At 38.9% G+C, this 19,375-nt stretch overlaps 1 protein-coding gene across 3 annotated transcripts in view; it reads right to left on the bottom strand.

The window, feature by feature from the left end:
- Nucleotides 1-1,275: 1,275 nt before the first annotated feature.
- Nucleotides 1,276-19,375, bottom strand: part of adgrb3 (adhesion G protein-coupled receptor B3) — a 201,021-nt gene continuing 182,921 nt past the window's right edge. For all 3 annotated transcript variants that reach the window (XM_083532335.1, XM_083532334.1, XM_083532336.1), the window contains 11 exons: nucleotides 14,776-14,845; nucleotides 14,613-14,679; nucleotides 11,539-11,624; nucleotides 11,157-11,255; nucleotides 8,043-8,214; nucleotides 7,725-7,820; nucleotides 6,448-6,487; nucleotides 5,441-6,096; nucleotides 4,550-4,585; nucleotides 3,802-3,906; nucleotides 1,276-2,367 (listed from right to left, as the gene is read on the bottom strand). In XM_083532335.1, coding sequence (XP_083388461.1) covers nucleotides 2,179-2,367; nucleotides 3,802-3,906; nucleotides 4,550-4,585; nucleotides 5,441-6,096; nucleotides 6,448-6,487; nucleotides 7,725-7,820; nucleotides 8,043-8,214; nucleotides 11,157-11,255; nucleotides 11,539-11,624; nucleotides 14,613-14,679; nucleotides 14,776-14,845 — 1,616 coding nt within the window. In that variant the 3' untranslated portion in view covers nucleotides 1,276-2,178. The remainder of the gene's footprint in view (nucleotides 2,368-3,801; nucleotides 3,907-4,549; nucleotides 4,586-5,440; nucleotides 6,097-6,447; nucleotides 6,488-7,724; nucleotides 7,821-8,042; nucleotides 8,215-11,156; nucleotides 11,256-11,538; nucleotides 11,625-14,612; nucleotides 14,680-14,775; nucleotides 14,846-19,375) is intronic.

Genomic DNA, 19,375 nt, shown 5'->3' with positions numbered 1-19,375 from the left:
GCACGTTCCTAAACAGGTCCGATGTTGCCATCTTGAAAATATCGTAAGTTGAGACATGGTCCAACAAGGAGTCTTGAAGAATGATGATCAGTATGGGGTAGTATACTGTAATTTATTAATAACTGACCAATTCACATTACAGTATTCCCCCGCTTTACCGCAGTTCGGTTTATCGCGGAATTACATTTGGCACATAACTAATTTGTTTGGCTGATTTTCCCGGTCTCTCACGAATAGCACTATAGACCAAAAAACTTATAGGGAATTGTTTTTATGGAGTTTTATGTTGAAATAATGTAATGAATTAATAAAAATATAATTATTAATTATAAAATGAAGTAAAATGTTTATACAGTACTGTATACATAAAATACTTTTTGGGGTGGCATCCGTTTATCGCGGTTTTTATTTTAACGGGGGATTTTTGTACTGTAATGTATAAACTTTAGAGAATATATGAATGTGGCAGGGGGGGCACGTGGACTAGTGCCAGTTCATGAGTGGCGGGTGGAGTGATAAAAGGGAGAGAGACAAGACACCAAGACAAGTAAACTCTGTCGATCGCTGGCGAGAGTGATGCATCTCACAAGGCGGGAGATGTGAAAATCCTTTTTTTCCCCTTGTTTAGCTGTTATTCCGTGTTTCATTTGGAAGAACATGCCTGTGATGGCGGGTGGCTCAGTGGCATGGCGTTGCCGATTTCAGTCCCCCTGCTCATTTCTGAGCCTAATTTACAGTCTGATTAGATAAATAATCGGAAAATCACCAAAAAAATCGTGTTTCCGCATATCCAGGATTGATAGGAAGCAGGTTTGAGTGAAAGGGTCAGTCATGATACAATGCCAATGCACAAAGGGTTAAGGGCTTGGCTGGAAAGTCCTGGTTCTTAAACCCTCCTTTATGATCTATAATCCAGAGCCTTACAGTAACTGTGGAGCCACAACTGCCCTTTTCTAATGTGCCCTTTAAATCTGTGGATTACTGTGTTTGTTTAGGGATTTGCATGATTTTGCCAGTTTCAGTTACTGTGTATTCTGTATTTGTTCATATCTTTTATAAATTCTACTCAAAATTGCCCATAGTCTGTGAGTAAGTGTATGTGTGGGTGTCTAGAGGGACCTGTGATTGATTGGTATGTATTATATTCACTGGATCCACTGCACAAACCGAACATTAATTCCTGAACATGAACACATGAACACACATTGTTATATTTTGCTCGTCAGACCATCTGATGAAGTACAGTGCAGGACAGAGTTGACACATCCTCTGAAGCATTATGAACATATTATCTCTTTTATTTACATTCCGTTTTTCAAATGTTAACATTTTTTTTCCCGGTATGTCATCAGGTTGGCATTTTAAATCTTTTCTCAGCAAAATAAACTTGACACAAGTAAAACAGATGTAGACAAAAGTTTTATTTACACCATACAACATTTTTCAGTTTTAAATATTTTATACAGGGCTGCAGATGAGAGAGCTTGCTGAGTGCCTTCAAGCAGATTCTGCAGTATTAAAGTTGTGAAATATATTATTCATATAAAAGTGAGTATTACCTTTATTGCATTTAAAGCAATGAAGAATGTAGCTTGACGAACATTCATTTTTAAATGACAGGAAAAAAATCCTCCTCGCCTCTTTTCCGATATTTTTCGTGTCATAAAGTAAAAAGTGTAGTAATGGCCGAACTGACTTGTTATAAACCTTTTTAAAAACCTGCATAAGTATGTACATTGTGCTCCTGGACTCAGTCACCACTGAACTAAAAAAAAAACTGAGCCCAATGAAGCTTTTGGGTTGACGTAGCATAGTGTCACGGTGTGTTTCCTATTTTTGAGGTCTCATCTAAAAAGATATACCTTTTGTAGATCCAATTCTCTTCAACGGATATGTTCAAAACACAGGATGGTTATATTATACACCTTGCTGCTCCCTCACTAAGTACGCTAGTGAGAATACAAAAAAGATGAAGTTTTTGTCTTTTATATCATTTATATCTCCTTTAGTCCTTTTTTTAAAATCTTATTGGCACGTAATGTCCCTGCTATATTTCTAGGACCCCGATATGTCTTGCCAAGGCTGCCTGAAGTGGTTTCCACATGTTTTTTTTTTTTTTTTTTTTTTTTTTTCCAGTGCAAAATATGTCCTGCTTCGTTCATTCATCTATTCCTCTCATTACACCTCTGTTTGGAAATCTCCCTCTTGGACATCCAGTGGAAGGTTTACACATTTTTCCCACTCAGCAGGAGTCATCTCCAGAGAGTCCTTGTGGTCTGACTCCAGTACATTCATTGTGGCGTAGTTCTGGTACTCACAGGCTGGGTTGTAGCTTTCCCAAGGGTTTTTACTGGGCATTGCCTTATCCTGTGCAAAAAGAAAAGGGACGAGACACTGGCAATTCAGAAAGGCCGCATTCGCCATGGCTACATGTTTGGGCTGTTGCATCAGGTGCTCACTGTGTGTTCAGTAAACATGAATGTTATGTCTAAAACCCAATCGCGTATCAAAACGTGGCCAAGCTCGTTAACAAATGGATAATTTAGCACAATTTAGTGTGGTATAGTATTGAAAAACAAAACCAAATTAAAGCCCTGATTTGACTGCATATACATTCATTTTAATAACATTTCAGAGTGTGCCATTTCATTCTAGCATGAAGCTTGCAATGTGCGCATAAATCCAGTATAATGGTAATTAAGGATGTGAGAGAAGAAGAACTCAGCACTAATGTTTGTCTCTGCTGAGTCTATACTTGTCTTGTTTCTACCTGTATTTTGCAAATACCCTTAAAATACACCTAAACATGAAAGAAAACTAGAGAAAAAAGGACTACGACTATTTACAGTTTAGCTTTACATGTACATTTTTGGGTTATTAACCATTAAAATACAGCTCAACTGTGTCAGGATGCTAAATATAACACTAATTATACAGTGGTGTATATAGTGATAATGTGTTAGAGGTCGATTGATTCATTGTTTTTTTAATCAGCACTGATTGTTGATTGCTGGAACTATCAATATCTGCAAAATTCCTTAGCGGTAGTTTTTCCGGGTTGCTTTATACCATATGATAAAAGCCTCTAGAGTTTAATTGAAGTGTCTTTTTTGGTCATTTTGAATGTAACTGTTTTTTATTTACTCTTTGTTGCAGTCTTTACCTCAATATTTATTAAATATAATTAATATATTAATCATCATTTTGTTTAGCATCACTAAAATCATATCAGTTTAATGATTCAGTTTAAAAAAAAAAACAGTTTCCATTTTAAAAGCTATCGGTTGATTAATCGGTTATCGGCAAGTACGATCCCACCTAAATATCGTTATCGTTATTGTTTGAATCCACTTCCTGTCAACCTTTAATGTGGTTCGGCGTATGTGTGTGCGCTTATGTGAATTTTATATGTTGTTATAGACTTTGTGTGCACTTATTTTATTTGTCCGACAACGTGTACATTTGAGAGTTCACTGCTTCAGTCAGGTGGATTGGCTGTGAATTACCCCAACTTATGGCAATAACAAACCAGCAATGGCCCCCTGAAATGTCTGAATGTGAGCAAATCAAGTGGTTTTCTGTCATGCATCCACCAAGCAATGAAATTGAAATAAAGATTTTAAAGGCACATGTTCTAGTAAAGGGTACTGCTGTGATGAATAAATGCCTCGACTGGACATTATATTAATTCCTTTAGTCACTCACTTCGTGACTCTGGATCATATGAGCGTGAAAGCGGAGGTTGAAATATGGTGCTTGTGGCATGGCCCACCTCCCCCCCTCCAAATCACTCTTACTCACCATGCTGCTCATATTTGGTATGTCTCGAAATCGGTCCAGGGTTTGAAATTTCTGATTCAGTTCCTGGAACAGCTCCATGTGTCTTTTCCTGGTGTGCATGACTTTCTGCAATGGCAAGGAGTGGTGGGGGGAGGGAGGGGTTGGAGTTCAATCAAGCTGATAACCAGTGTTGTATCAGGAAACAAACTGCCTCTTGCCACATTTAGAAACAGCATTTTTCACTGAAAGACTTGTTGCTATAATATAAATTTTCAATGCTTGAAAATAGAAGGAACCCTGCAAATTGCTATAAGTGCTATAACAAAATAACGATAAATGGCAGCACATTACATGAACCAACAAAGATTTGCAGTAGCACTTTACGCGTCTTTTTTTTCTTTATTTTTTCTTTATTTTTTTTTTTTGCAATTGAGTAACAGGGCAGAAACAGAATGTTCTCTGTGAACTTCAGAAAAAAAACGATCTTTTTTTTTTTATTTGATTTTCAGCTTGAGATCTGTGAATGTAAAGGGGTAAAATGGGAATGGGAATTGCTACTCTGTGTGGCAGCTGACAGCATCACTTTAACTCTAACCGCAGAGCTCAATAAATCTTATATTTGTCAGGAAACTTGCTGCTCCAATAAGCTTAAGTGCTACACAAAGTAGTTGTAAATTAAAGAGTAAAACACAAAAGCAACAAATGGCCCTTTCGTTGATGTAAGTAAAGCCTGAGACATGCACTTCATCAATGAAAAGCCTTGACATACCTCAAAGTCCAGGTCCTGGTACCTTGACTTTCTCCTCTGTGTGAGGAAAAAGGGCATGCGTTAGATCGCAAAACAAAATACAGCCAAGACTAAATGAGCTTCTCACTCAAATTCTGTTTTTATCTTAAAAGCAGCTCATTTACACCAACATCTCATGTAATTCTTTATACATGTTATGTTACTTGTTATTTAGTTCATCAGAGTTTGGCTTGGATATGTTTTTACTTCAGTTTTACTTTAATTCTCCATACATACAGGATTTCCACTCTTATGATTTAAGAGTATTTTTAATATTTAGGAACTAGAGCCATTTGGAAAGTAATTAAACACTTACTTTAAAAGTGATTAAACGGCCAGGTGTGGTGGGTTTCCTTCGTATTTCCTCATTTCTATCCTCATTATTATCACATCTCTATTCTTTTCACTTACATTGTGAATATACGCATATTTATTTTTATACAATGTGTTTTGCACTTCTGCTTGGATGCTCATGCGTTGGCCCTGCACCTGGACTTAGCACAATGACAATCATCTAATAATAATGATCTAATCTAATAATCTAAACTAATGTAATCTAATTTCAACACAATTTAAAGGATAAAGGTCTGGAACACCATGACGTCTCCTGCCGTGTTTGAATGATGCGGTTTATAAAAAAAAAAAAAAAAAAATATATATATATATATATACATACATACATACATACATACATACATATATATATAAAATTTAATCTCGCTCACGACAAGGGAACGCTATCCAAAATGTTCAAATATTAGGGTAAGATTTTAAATGTAAAAAAATAATATTTAGTGATATTTATTAGGTTTATTAGTAGGATTTAAGTACCAACCAAAACAGGCTAATAAGTATAAAAACTAAATAACTCACCTCTAAAGAGCTCATAGAGGTAGTTGAGCCAGTCTCACTTCGTGCCATTCCTACGCTCTCTTCCATTTCAGCCAGGAAGTTCTTGACGGCGGTCCGAGGCTCGAACGGCAGGGTCTGAATGTGTTCCAAGGCTACGGGAAACTGCTGCTCCATGCCTGCGCTCATGTGCTCCATCCCTGATGAGCCGATGTTGAACTCAGTGCCCATCTTGTAGTGCATCAGCCTGTCATGTTGCAGAGTGTCCATAGCAATGTTCCGCTTGCTGTCCTCCTTCAGCAGTGTGGCTACGCCGCTCGAGCCGGTGGGCAGGGACACGGCTGCTGCCGAGGACCGAGGCATCACGATGTAGTCCGTTTCCATGGATCCCTGCTGCATGTGGCTGCTGAGCTCTTGTTCGCTCTGCCTCATGCCGTCGTCTGTGCACAAGTAAACGGTGCGGTGCATGTCGCTCGCACTCTCGCCCGGACACGACTCGCTCATGGGCATGTGCAGGCCCGATGGCTGTTGGATGATCACTTTCGATATGATATTACCCGGCAATGTGGAGTAGTTGAGGCCCTCTGGGCCTTTTTCTTCCTCTTCGTCATTGAGGGAGATACGTGACAGCGTTCCGGTGATGGTAGCAGCACGACAAGAGCCCATATCTTTATGGAGAGCTGTGGGATGACGAGTTATAGTAAGAAAATAATACAAGAAAACAGCTCCACTGGGCTCCTGAAAACTCTGCAGTTCCATTAATAGTTAGAAGGCAAGTCAAACGAAATGTCTCTTCAAGCATTTTCACAAATATTAGTATTTTAATGTTTTTATGTCTTTAACTTTATAAGCACCTATTAACAATGGTAGCAAGTCACTCATTTTAATCAATATGCTAAGATGATGAGATATTTCCCTTGAGGCATTACCACTGTAGACTGTTATATGTACTCATGACCTTTTCAGTCTAATATAATAAATGAAAATCGCAGACATTAAAACCAAATTTATGGCCACTATCACTTACGTACCGGATCGACAGGCAATGTCCACGTCTTTTTCGAAATCAGTCTGTGGAGAAAGAATAAATAATAAAATATTACTATCAAGAATGAATACATTAGTCACAGTAAATAAGGCCCTGTGCACCACTGAATCATCAATCGAGAAAACGATTCATCAAACGACCTCAGAAAAACATTAGAAAATAGAGGAACGTGGCTATAAAGGGTTCACAACACTAATAAATCAGGAGAACAGCAAAGGCAGAAGTCATTCTAAAGAAACTCAGCTTCATTAAAAAAAATGAGGATAAAAATCCAGTGTTGTCTGAAGACTGAAGACAAATTTAAAACGGAACACAAGGCACCCGAAGACTGCAGGATTATTAGAACAGTGTTTATTATTAGATTCTGAACTCTGGTCCTGGAATGCTCCTGGCCTGAATATCTTGCTGGTTTCTTGCGCTGTAGCACAAAACCAGAGACACCCCATAATACAATGGCACTCTGGCTGACAAACATTGATTTTTCATTTTCAATACAAGCTGTATACCAGGCCCTGCAAAGTGTCAGTACAAGAGAGTAGACTGACATCTTTATTAACATTTAAAGCATTACCTCATGCTTAGCTCCTTCCTCTACACCCAATTCTGCTCTGCCTGATTGTGGATTATACTGTTAACGATAGCTAGGTTGGACTGTACTTGCTGATAATGAATAAAAGAGGCACTTCAAATAAACAGCACGTGGTATCAGTGATTTGCCTCTAGAGGCTGCTCTCGTACTGCATAACGCAACCTGGAAAAACTGTCGGTATGGATTTTAGCAGATAGTTCCAGCGATGGGTGTGCCTGAAGGGCAAATCGAGGATCATTATAGACCTAGCAACATTCTGTTCATCCTCATGCTTGATGAACACAGGCATTACAGAGCCATTCACACCCACACTTAAATACATACTAAAAACAACGTCCGCATGAGGGCCATTTTTAAAACTAACTAGTAAGGACACAGAACACATTAGAGGTCGACTGATTCATCGCCGAATAATAAGCACCGATAGTTGATTGCTTTTAATAAGCGGTTTGGTGTTGTTCGACCTTAAATAATAAATCACACAGCTGAAGAAATACATGTATAAAATGTATAATCTGTACAGTCTAACACAAATATAACTCTTAAACAGTGGTGGGAAAACAACACAGAAAAAAAAATAGATTATAAAAATAGCATTGCAAAGAAATATCCATAAAATGTAGCACTGTTTCAGGCCATATTTATTGAAATAGGAGTGCAAGATGTGTTACCATTATTTGTGCATGGCCATTAGGGAAAGTGCCTGTTGCATCGGCACCGATGGGGTCTTTACAGTTCCTCAGACGACATCTAAAGGCATCTTGCACCTAAAAGGTTAAACATTTGAATAGGAAGCAAAGATACACAACACACCCTGAGAGGTAAAATTTTAGCACACAAGTATTTTAAAAGTAAAACTTTGGGGACACTAAATATGTGCCAATTGACAGGATGTCCAAGGCTAAGAATAATTATGTGAGAAAAATAAAGCAGGAGAAAAGAGGCAACAGCTAGGTAAAGCGAGTCTGGTGGATCAGAACCGGGCCTACCTCTCTGCGGAGGACACAGTGCACCATGACTATGACAAAGCCTTGGAGTGAGTCAAATACGGCAAACAGGATTTGGAACAGGATGGAGCGCTTGTCTGTCATGGCAAGCACAGCTGACATCCAGGTGAGCGCCAGAAGAGGCAAAACTACGCAGGAACTCCAGAGAGAAGCCCTGAAAGAACGGCATGGGAAGATGGAAGGGGGAGAGGGGTTGAGATCAAAAAGACGGATAAGATGATGGAGAAAGAGAAATAGAACAAGATTGTGAGGGAATGAGGAGGACAACAGTGCGAGCAAAAAACAAACACAACCATTTCTACTTGACTGAACTAATGTTTAAAAGAGCAGCATTTAAATCACTATTTGAAGCAGACAGGAAACTCCTTGAAAGCACCGTGTGCATGGCACTAAACGTCCCCGCATAGAGATTATTTGTCTAAAAATAGATTCAATCTGGGCATCATTTGAAACAGTGGCATTCAAAGTCACAGGAAGTCACAAGAAGAACTTATTGGGTTTTCAGCTGTATAATGTCTGCAAATTACACATACCAAAAAAGAAAACACACCCACCCATGAAATAAAATAAAAAAAACCTTTCTGATTACCTCATTGTAAAATACAAGTCGAGACATGGCCACATACTAATTTAACAAATTACAGTACCTCATTTAGCAAAACAGTGCAATTTACAGTACCATACTGTAAAACCTTACAGTATAAATGTACACGATTTAGGTATAATATTATGACATTATAACATTATAAACGGTGAAGTGAATAACACTAATTATCTCTTTATTATGACACCTGTTAGTGGGTGGGATTTATTAGGCAGCAAGTGGACATTTTGTTCTTAAAGTTGACGTGTTAGAAGCAGGAAAAATGTGTAAGCATTTGAGCGAGTTTGACAAATTGTGAAGTCTAGACGACTGGGTCAGAGCGTCTCCAAAACTGCAGCTGTTCCTGGTCTGCAGTGGTCAGAATCTATCAAAAGTGCTCCAAAGGACAAACAGTGGTGAACCGGCAACAGGGTCGTGGGCCGGCGAGGCTCATTGATGCACGTGAAGAGCGAAGGCTGGTCCGTGTGGTCCGGTCCAACAGACGAGCTCCTGTAGCTCAAATAGCTGAAGAAGTCCATGTTGTTAATTCTCGACGAGTCAGAACAGTTTTGGCAGCAAAAGAGGACCAACACGATATTTGGCAGGTGGTGATGATGTTATGCCTGATCGGTGTGGTGGAAACGGGCAGGTGGATGAGTGAGTGGAGGGCGGAGCTGGATGAAACGAGCGGTAAGAAGCACACCTGTAGCTGATCAGACTAATCTGTATGCTATGTTTCACTGTCCGGTGATGCCGATTAAAAGACAAAAACTCTGTTGATCGCTGGCTGAAGTAAGCTATCTCACAAAGCAGGAGATGCATACATCCTGTTGTATCGATGTCGATTGTAAGATCAGAAAACTTATAAGTCTAACCATCAAACCTCAGTGACCATCTGTATTTTAAATATTCCAGTCTAGACCACACTCATTTCTCATTCATATAATACAAAATTTACAAATACTTTCTAAAAAATATAGACCCACTTTATGGCTACACTCATAATTAAATAAAAGTGAATAGGAATGTCTTTGTATGCTGTTGCACTACAATTTTCCTACACTGAAATGAGGCCAAAACATGGTCCTGACCTGTTCTGCATGATATGTCCCTGAGATCATGGTGTAGAAGAACTCAAGTAAAATATGCAGAACCCTTAACTTCTTAACACCAAAGAATTTCTGCTCAAACTGTCAGAAAGCATCAACGGGAAGCTCATCTGCATGCTCGTCCGTCGTCCTCATCGTGGTCTCGACCCGACTGCAGTTCGTCTTCGTAACCGACTTAAGTGGGCAAATGCTCACATTCGATGGCGTCTGGCACTTTGAAGAGGTGTTCTCTTCACGCATATGTCCCGCTTTTCACTGTACAGGGCAAAACGCTGAGGCAAATGGTGGTCACACCAGACACTGACTGGTTTTTGAACCCCAGCTATTTGTTGATACCTCAAATAATGAAGACTACAGCACGGGGCAAATCTTTCTCGTACAAATCCCCACAGTTATATAACAGCCTTTCTATTAGTGTTCCGGACTCAGACACAGTCTCAGTGTTCAAGTTGAGGCTGAAAACATAGGCGAGTCTTTTATCAGTAGATTTTTCTTGGGTAAAGGAGCAGATCTGGAGCGACCATAGATATAGTCTATATGTGAACTGGGATATTTGTATGCTGTCGTCCCCTCACTCTCACGCGATTACTCAGGTTTGTTGATGGTGGTGTGGTGGGTCGTCTCTTATCCCAGAGATCCCTCATGTCTGTGTTACCCTCTGGCTCTCCCTTTTAGTTTTGCTGCCATAGCGATTCTAGCTGGAGTCGCCGACTACACAGTATCTTTGACTTTAATCCTTGATCCATATCCTTCTCTTCCTTTCACCCCTTCAGCAGTGACCAGTGATCCTGCCACTCTCTTTTCCTAAGATCTGCCCGCTTCATCCCAGCCTGCCTCTGGATGGTGTTCTCTTCAATCGGAGGCCACGTTGTCCAGCTGGGCATGTTTCACATCAACAGCCTGGAGGTCCATGAAATTACACAGGAGCTCTGAAGATAGATTTGGACTGTAGTTAATGTCAACAGTCCGCGACACTCAGGACTCAGGCCTACAGGTTGCATCTGATCGCCATCACTGCACACCTCAACATCGTTTATCTGTAATCAATGGACATTCGTTGCCACTTTGATGAGGTTCCTTTCTTATGCCATCTCGTGGAGTTTTTCCGTGCCACAATCGCCAGCTCATTTAGAAGTTATAAAGAATTTGTTTATTCTTTCTTACCACAGAATCTGTGTAAAGCTGCTTTGAGACAATGTTCATTGTTAAAAGTGCTCAACAAATAAAAATAAACTGAATTAGAAATTAGAAAAGGACTGGTGGACTGGAATGTTTAACAGGAACATATGGGGTGAAATAATTAGATGCCCACAAACATTTGCCATACTTTGAGTGCCACTGTATTACACCCATATTGCAATAAATCTGTAGTTGTTTTTGAAAAACCGTGAGCCATGTACTTACATGGCATTGCTGGCCGTAGTTGCTGATAAAGCAGTTGTAGAGACAACGCCACACTTTGCACATTTTAAAGTTAATCCTGTATGCGGCTCGCTCATCTGCCTGCAAGAGCAGCCAAGAACAACAAAAAAAACCAAGAGAAAGTTAGCGTTTCGCATGCTCTCTCCTCGTGTTAAAGATTAAACTGGCAGATTAATGACTCCCAGAGGGACAGCGTTCAGTATTACCTCTTTTCTTTAACTCTCATTATACAGGTTTTTTTAGACCGTGTGCATTATGCGTACTGATAGCTACACAGGGCCGGATTTGAGCATGTTAATAGTATGCATTTGAGTATGTTAATAGTGTGAGGAGCTCAAGGAAACCTGCTACACTTTTAACTTACCCTGCTCTGTGTTTCAGCTTCTTGTCCAGGATGCCATCTCTGGAAACCAGTTTATTGAACACCAGAATGCCAATCACCATATTAACCTGCAAACACACAACAATAAGGGTCTCTCTACCTGTTCTTTGATACACCTTATGCATTCTATCTATCTATCTATCTATCTATCTATCTATCTATCTATCTATCTATCTATCTATCTATCTATCTATCTATCTATCTATCTATCTATATCTATATATATATCAGTGACAACTATTTGGGTAACAGATTGTTTCACATTATTACATTTTTATGAATATTATTTATTATTAATATAACATGCATGTTTTAATGAAAAAGAATGTTGAAACCCTTGAACAGACTGCTGAATGCTCCATAAGGTCTTTTTTTTTTAAACAGTAATAGTAACAGTAACAGTAAAGTATTAAATAAAACAAAACCCAAACAGAAGTGTAAGACAATGGGTCCCCACAAGCTACCCAAATAATTTCCCTAGGAATACATTCCTAAAAAGATATTCCTTTACCTAATCTTTTACATAAAATGACAAGAAAAAAAACCCCAAGGAAAAACAAACAAAAAAATAATAATAAAATGGAATCCACAGCATTTACATGCTGCAACTCCTCATGCGTCAGTGGGTCATGTACAGTGAGTAAAATAAGTATTTGAACACCCTGCTATTTTGCAAGTTCTCCCACTTAAAAATCATGGAGGGGTCTGAAATTGTCATCGTAGGTGCATGTCCACTGTGAGAGACATAATCTATAAAAAAAAATTCCAGAAAACACAATATATGATTTTTAAACTATTTATTTGTAGAATTCTGACCCTCAAAGACCTGTTAGTCTGCCTTTGAAATGTCCACCTCCACTACATTTATTATCCTAAATTAGATGCACCTGTTTGAGGTCGTTAGCTGCATAAAGACACCTGTCCACCCCATACAATCAGTAAGAATCCAACTACTAACATGGCCAAGACTAAAAAACTGTCCAAAGACACTAGAGACAAAATTGTACACCTCCACAAGGCTGGAAAGGGCTACGGAAATTGCCAAGCAGCTTGGTGAAAAAAGGTCCACTGTTGGAGCAATCATTAGAAAATGGAAGAAGCTAAACATGACTTTCAATCTCCCTCGGACTGGGGCTCCATGCAAGATCTCACTTCGTGGGGTCTCAATGATCCTAAGGAAGGTGAGAAATCAGCCCAGAACTACACGGGAGGAGCTGGTCAATGACCTGAAACGAGCTGGGACCACTGTTTCCAAGGTTACTGTTGGTAATACACTAAGACGTCATGGTTTGAAATCATGCATGGCACGGAAGGTTCCCCTGCTTAAACCAGCACATGTCCAGGCACATCTTAAGTTTGCCAATGACCATTTGGATGATCCAGAGGAGTCATGGGAGAAAGTCATGTGGTCAGATGAGACCGAAATAGAACTTTTGGGTCATAATGCCACTAAACGTGTTTGGAGGAAGAAGAATGATGAGTACCATCCCAAGAACACCATCCCTACTGTGAAGCACGGGGGTGGTAGCATCATGCTTTGGGGGTGGTTTTCTGCACATGGGAAAGGGCGACTGCACTGTATTAAGGAGAGGATGACCAGGGCCATGTATTGCGAGATTTTGGGGAACAACCTCCTTTCCTCAGTTAGAGCATTGAAGATGGGTCGAGGCTGGGTCTTCCAACATGACAATGACCCGAAGCACACAGCCAGGATAACCAAGGAGTGGCTCTGTAAGAAGCATATCAAGGTTCTGGCGTGGCCTAGCCAGTCTCCAGACCTAAACCCAATAGAGAATCTTTGGAGGGAGCTCAAACCCCGTGTTTCTCAGCGACAGGTCAGAAACCTGACTGATCTAGAGAAGATCTGTGTGGAGGAGCGGGCCAAAATCCCTCCTGCAGTGTGTGCAAACCTGGTAAAAAACTACAGGAAACGTTTGACCTCTGTAATTGCAAACAAAGGCTACTGTACCAAATATTAACATTGACTTTCTCAGGTGTTCAAATACTTATCTTCCTCACTGTATATGTCTAAACCAGATGACTGAGATTAATTATATAATTGCTTGTTCTCTGTAATGCGTTTATATCTCGCCTCTTAAGTTTACTTCAAAAGAAAAAAAAAATAGCAAGAAAAAGAAACAAGGAAAAGCTTTGGGACAAATTGTATGTTTTAAAGTCCTGGGGACACTACAGTTAAGATCTGCCCCACACTGAGCCCAGTCTTAAACACCACCTAGAGCTCAGTATTGCTAAGAGCTCAGAAAAATAAAGGAACAATCAAGACCATACTGTAAAGTGTTTTGTATATGAGTTTGTATTTGTTTCCTTGTAAAATGGTAACAGGAATAATGTTTGAGTATGAGTGAGGACTGAGTATGAGGTAGTGAGGAGTCTATTTAGACCAGTGGTCCCAAACCTTTTTTGCGCCACGGACAATATTTTCACGGACCGGCCTTTAAGGTGTGGCAGATAAATACAACAAAATAAAATGATACTACCATAAAAACTGTTATTTTTTAAATTTATTAATAAACGTGAATCCACTGTGTTGTTGTTTGTTCATTTTGCTCGCTTGGGTGTTTGAATTTAGCGGTAATGTATTATGTGTTAGCGGCCGGAGCCCCTTTAAGAAGGTAGCGGATGGAGGTAAGACATGTGACCGAGGCATCATGACACGCATCAAGAGTGAGTCATAGACAGATGTGGAGGAGAAAATCCGGTCATTTTCCAAAATAAAACATCGTTCAGAATCAGATAATAAATAAAACGGAAATAATGTTAGTTATGTATTCTTTTTATGTACCAACTGACCCACGGACCCATCAGATTTATTAAAAAAGAAGAGACCTACAGTCATCTAAACATGAAGTTATGAAAGCATGAACCAGGCTTTCAGCATCTAAGTATGTAGAGAACAAAGATGGGAAACAGTGAAAAGCTTATAAAAAAAAAAAAGTGATGTAATGGGGTACAAACTAAATTGTTAAAGTACTTGTGAACTATGACATCATTCATTTAGAAAAAGCATAAAACCCTACGGATCCCCAAAAACTCACAAGCACTACTGCAGCAGCAGGTCCAACAAAGGCATACAGCAGTCCTCCCTCCAGAGAGAGCCAACAACTGTACAAAGAAACACCAGTCATCAGCACAATCAGCATCCCATTTCAGTACACATGAGGTGGTAAGTTCACGTGTGTCCGTGTGCGGTGGTCTTACTACTGCGGTGTTCCGTAGCCTTTTGCTTTTGTGAATCCTATCGAGATGGCAACCACCAGTGCAGGCAAACCTTTAAAACAGGGAAAACACACATTTAGGGATGAAACACTGGAGTTTTAGACAGGATTACAGTCTGAATGATTGTTTTCGACGATGCTGCCGCGTTTCTTTGGCTTTTCACTGTTTGACTTTCTGTCGTGCATGATCGAGACAGCACTTTGGGAATTTGTGCATCAATTCAATTCAATTTTATATGTATAGCGCTTTTTACAATAGACATTTTCTCAAAGCCCACCACTTTCCTTCATTCCACTGCCGCTTCTAATGCATTAGAGCAACAGCCCAGCATTAATCAACCACCAGCGGACTGCCAGCAAACGCCAGTGTATCTAAACCACTATAGCTGGTGCATTTATCACAATCCGGTCAAGAGAGGAGAAAGAAATGACGTCTTAACCTAAAGAGTCTAAATTAAGTAGATGTTGTTTCATGGACAAGATGTGAGGGTTACAGAGAAAACACAAGGTGGTGACCACACAAAGAAATACACAATGAGTTAACACTCATCCTGAGTGTATGTAACGATACACGTGTTTGTACAGAACCGTTTCGGTGCAGGACTCTCGGTACGGTGCACATGTGTACCCAATGCAATCCTTCTTTTACGTGCGGAAAATAGTTAAAATCTGAGCTTCCTCACGAACATATTAAGTGCTTAATCCGTACCGGAAACACGATTTATACTGCGCATAAAGACTATGCAACAGTTTCCTCCCCTCAAGCTAACAGACTCCTCAACTCACAGAACTGAACTCTACTAAACACACACACACACACACACACACACTCAACTGTGTGTTACTGAACTGTTACAAGCTGAACTCATCACACACTCAAACTCATTTCACTTAACTTCGTACACATCCATGCCTTCAGCACCACCCATATTAAATTATATTAATCATATTATACTGTTTACATGCTGTTTTGCACCTCCTGATTGCTGCTATTGCTGTTTTTGCACAACATTGTGTTTATGTTTATAAGTACACTCTTGTTTATAGTTCTCTCTTTTGCACATTGTACTGTATGTTATACAGTAGGTTTACTAATAGGCGCCATTTTGTGTTTTGTGTATCTGTCCCACACTGTCTTGTGTTGTTTGTTTGCACTGTCTTTGTTTTGCACTGTTTGCACTCAGTTGCACATGATGCACTTTATGTGGCGTGGACACTTAATTTTTATCCTTAGCTCTGTGTCCTGTATGAAGCTCTAAGTTGTGTGATGAAGCTCTATGTTGTGTGGTGAAAACCGATGTTGTGTGATGTGTGTTGTGTGATGTGGTTTATGTTGTGTGATGTAGCTCTATGTTGTGTGATGTGGTTTATGTTGTGTGATGTAGCTCTATGTTGTGTGATGTGGTTTATGTTGTGTGATGTAGCTCTATGTTGTGTGATGTAGCTCCATGCTGTGTGATAAAGCTCTATGTTGTGTGATGTAGCTCTGTGTCCTTGTGTGATGTAGCTCTGTTGTGTTATGTAGCTCTATGTTGTGCGATGAAGCTCTATGTTGTGCGATGTAGCTCTATGCTGTGCGATGAAGCTCTATGTTGTGCGATGTAGCTCTATGTTGTGCGATGTAGCTCTATGTTGTGCGATGTAGCTCTATGTTGTGAGATGTAGCTCTATGTTGTGAGATGTAGCTCTATGTTGTGCGATGAAGCTCTATGTTGTGCGATGTAGCTCTATGTTGTGCGATGTAGCTCTATGTTGTGTGATGTAGCTCTATGTTGTTTGATGTAACAGTGTATCGATATGGATTCTTTTGCATTTTATCTACAACTTCAAGAATTTCTCTTGAAGCTGAAAATCCTGGCAATTCTACATATGAATGAATGAAAGATGGCAGGAATGATTCCATTTATGAACAAATAAAAGAAATATCTGTGTAAATGTAGACACCTTTTTAACCTTCGTCTTATGTTAGCTTTCTGTTACTATCTCTTAAGTTAACGGGTCCGTTTTGACCCGTATCTTAAAACAGTCATAAAATACCCTCTAAACTATTATTTATCATCCAATCTGTTTCTTATCTCTTCGTTACCTTGTTAGGTTTCCATACCCAAGAAAAGATTGCTTTTAATATTTTTGGTGTGGCCCCCTGGGCCTTTCATTTGATAGCATTTGATACCTCTCGTTTTCAATTTAAAAAAAGTGTAAAATGAACCTCAAAATAATTATATAAATAAATGAAAGATTGTTATGTTGCCTGACTATTACTGAGGGGTATTAGAAAACATCTCTAAATTAAAAAAAATAAATAATAAAAATTATTTTTATATTATTAACTATAGTAACATCCATGGTGTTCGGGTCAAATTTGACCCATATATTTTATTTATTATTTTATGAAAAATTTTTTTTTTTTTTAGATAAAGCTTTAATAGATATACTAAATTAAAATTAGAACTAGTAATAATAAAAAAATATAGATTTGCAGTCAAACAAACACCATTTTAGATGTGTTTAGATGCATGTGTGGCAAAAACTTTTTTTCAGTAGAAGCACAATATGTTTGTCTTTCTGTCCTTATTGCTAGGGCAGACCTGACACCTCTTTCTTTTAGAATCAGGTGGCTTCAGTGGGGTTGTGGCTGTTGCTGTGCTGGTTGATGTTGAGGCAGGGCTGGCTGAGAAGGATGCTGGTGCTGATGTTTCTTGAGTTGCTGATGGCATGGATAGGGTGCTAAGTGAACTCTGCAGCTGTCTAACCATAGCTGGGTCTCAGCTTCGTTCAATGGGTGTCTTGACTAAGGAACATCCTAGCTCCTCAAGAAACATTTTTCGCTTGTTTTTTTTTGGTTGAGGTCCACCCTAGCTGGATGTGGTGCCACAACACAAATGCATTGTATGGATATAACATCTAGGATGAAACACAACCACTGGCCATCTCCTGGTCATTCCCTGGCAAGTGTAGGTGACAGTCAGCTTATCCAGGTTGTCCACTCCTCCTTTGTTTTTATTATAGTCCAGGATAAGTATGGGCTTTGTCTCACTTCCTGATGACACATCTGAATGTTTGTGCAGTTACCCTGCCATGTAATTCAGAAGGTACTGAGGTCCAACAGATGTTACCACTGTTGGATTTTAATGTTTCAGAAGGAGCGGAAGCAGCTTCAGCACCGGTGACCTCTTCATCAGACTCATCAGATGTGTCTGTGTCTACTGGTTCATCTGTATCGCGATGCTGCTCTGTGTCCTCTATCTCATTTTCAGCAAAGAGATGATCAAGAGCTTGGTTTGTTGTAAATCTTCACATTTTTTGCATGCTGCAAACTGGATATATGCACTCTGCAAGTCACCAACTCTAAACTGAATTGGTCTTATGCATGTCTTACATGTCCATTTTTGTTGGTTTGTTTTGCTTGTTCAGGGAAGGCGAAACAGGCAAAGAGAGAAGCCCCTAAGTAAAGCTTACAGGGTTAGGAGAGGAACTGACTGTTAGTGAGCTGTTGGATGAGTGTGTTTATGATTTCAGATTTAGCACTAATTATGGTTTTAAAATGTTATATTATAACTGGGTCGAAACCGACCCTAACAACACAAAGGTCATAATTTTAATCAGAGAAATTTATAATTTAGTTAAAGAGATTTTTTTTGTTTTATTTTATTTAAATAGAGGTTCCTGACAAAGTAAAAAAACCTTGATGCAATAAACAAATGTATGTGGTACTTCTGTGCATTTAAACCTAAAAACGGGTCGGTGCCGACCCTAACACAAGAGTTAAATACGCTAAAATAAGTAGCACAGTTCAGTAGAACATATCTTAAGAAATTCAAATATTCAATGTAAAAAAACACACATCTGTATTACTCGAATTGGGTCTAACGAATGTAAATAAAGTTATTTTTTCATTTATTTAATCCATCTATAATATTTGTGCTAATTTAATCGATTACTCAATGTAATTCATAAAATTAAAAATGTATTGCATTAATTAGATTTATATGCTAAAAATTGTATACATGTTACACTTTTTTTGAAACCAAGCAGGCATTTTATTCAAAATTGTTTTAAAAAAATGTAAACTGTCGATGTTCACAAATGTTAATAATTAACAATGTTAGTAAAAAAAAACCAAAGCAATTTGCATTTCTTTCCCCTAACTCTTCTGAAATTGGAAACGGAAACGTGACTTAAACTAACATCATCACTACAGTCTACAGATCTGCTAATACTAACGTTTGCACATGATTCTTTTGTGTTGAGTTTTCCGCTGGTGATGTTGGTCTTTCTGACCATCCAGTTAAAATCAAGACATATTTCCTTTTGTGTTCAGCTGGTATATCCCTGGTATAATTAAAATCTAAACATGGATGCAGTGAAGGTGGCGCTGTTCTGGTTTGAAAGAATATTACCGGGCTCGGAAAGACCACTTTACATAATTATTAAACAGAATTGCATCTGCCATGTTTAAATATTTTTTTCATTTAATTTAATTCATTTGACAATGGACATTGTTTCAAAGCCACTTTACAGAGACAAAGTTTTTTAAAGGTATGTATAAGTTCAGTAGCCTGTACGTTAGTTCATTATAATTG

Source organism: Silurus aristotelis (genome assembly GCF_946808225.1).
Source record: "Silurus aristotelis genome assembly, chromosome: 27".
Classification (NCBI taxonomy): Eukaryota; Metazoa; Chordata; class Actinopteri; order Siluriformes; family Siluridae; genus Silurus; species Silurus aristotelis.
Note: the sequence above shows the minus strand (reverse complement) of the source record. Positions and strands in the feature narration are given on the sequence as shown.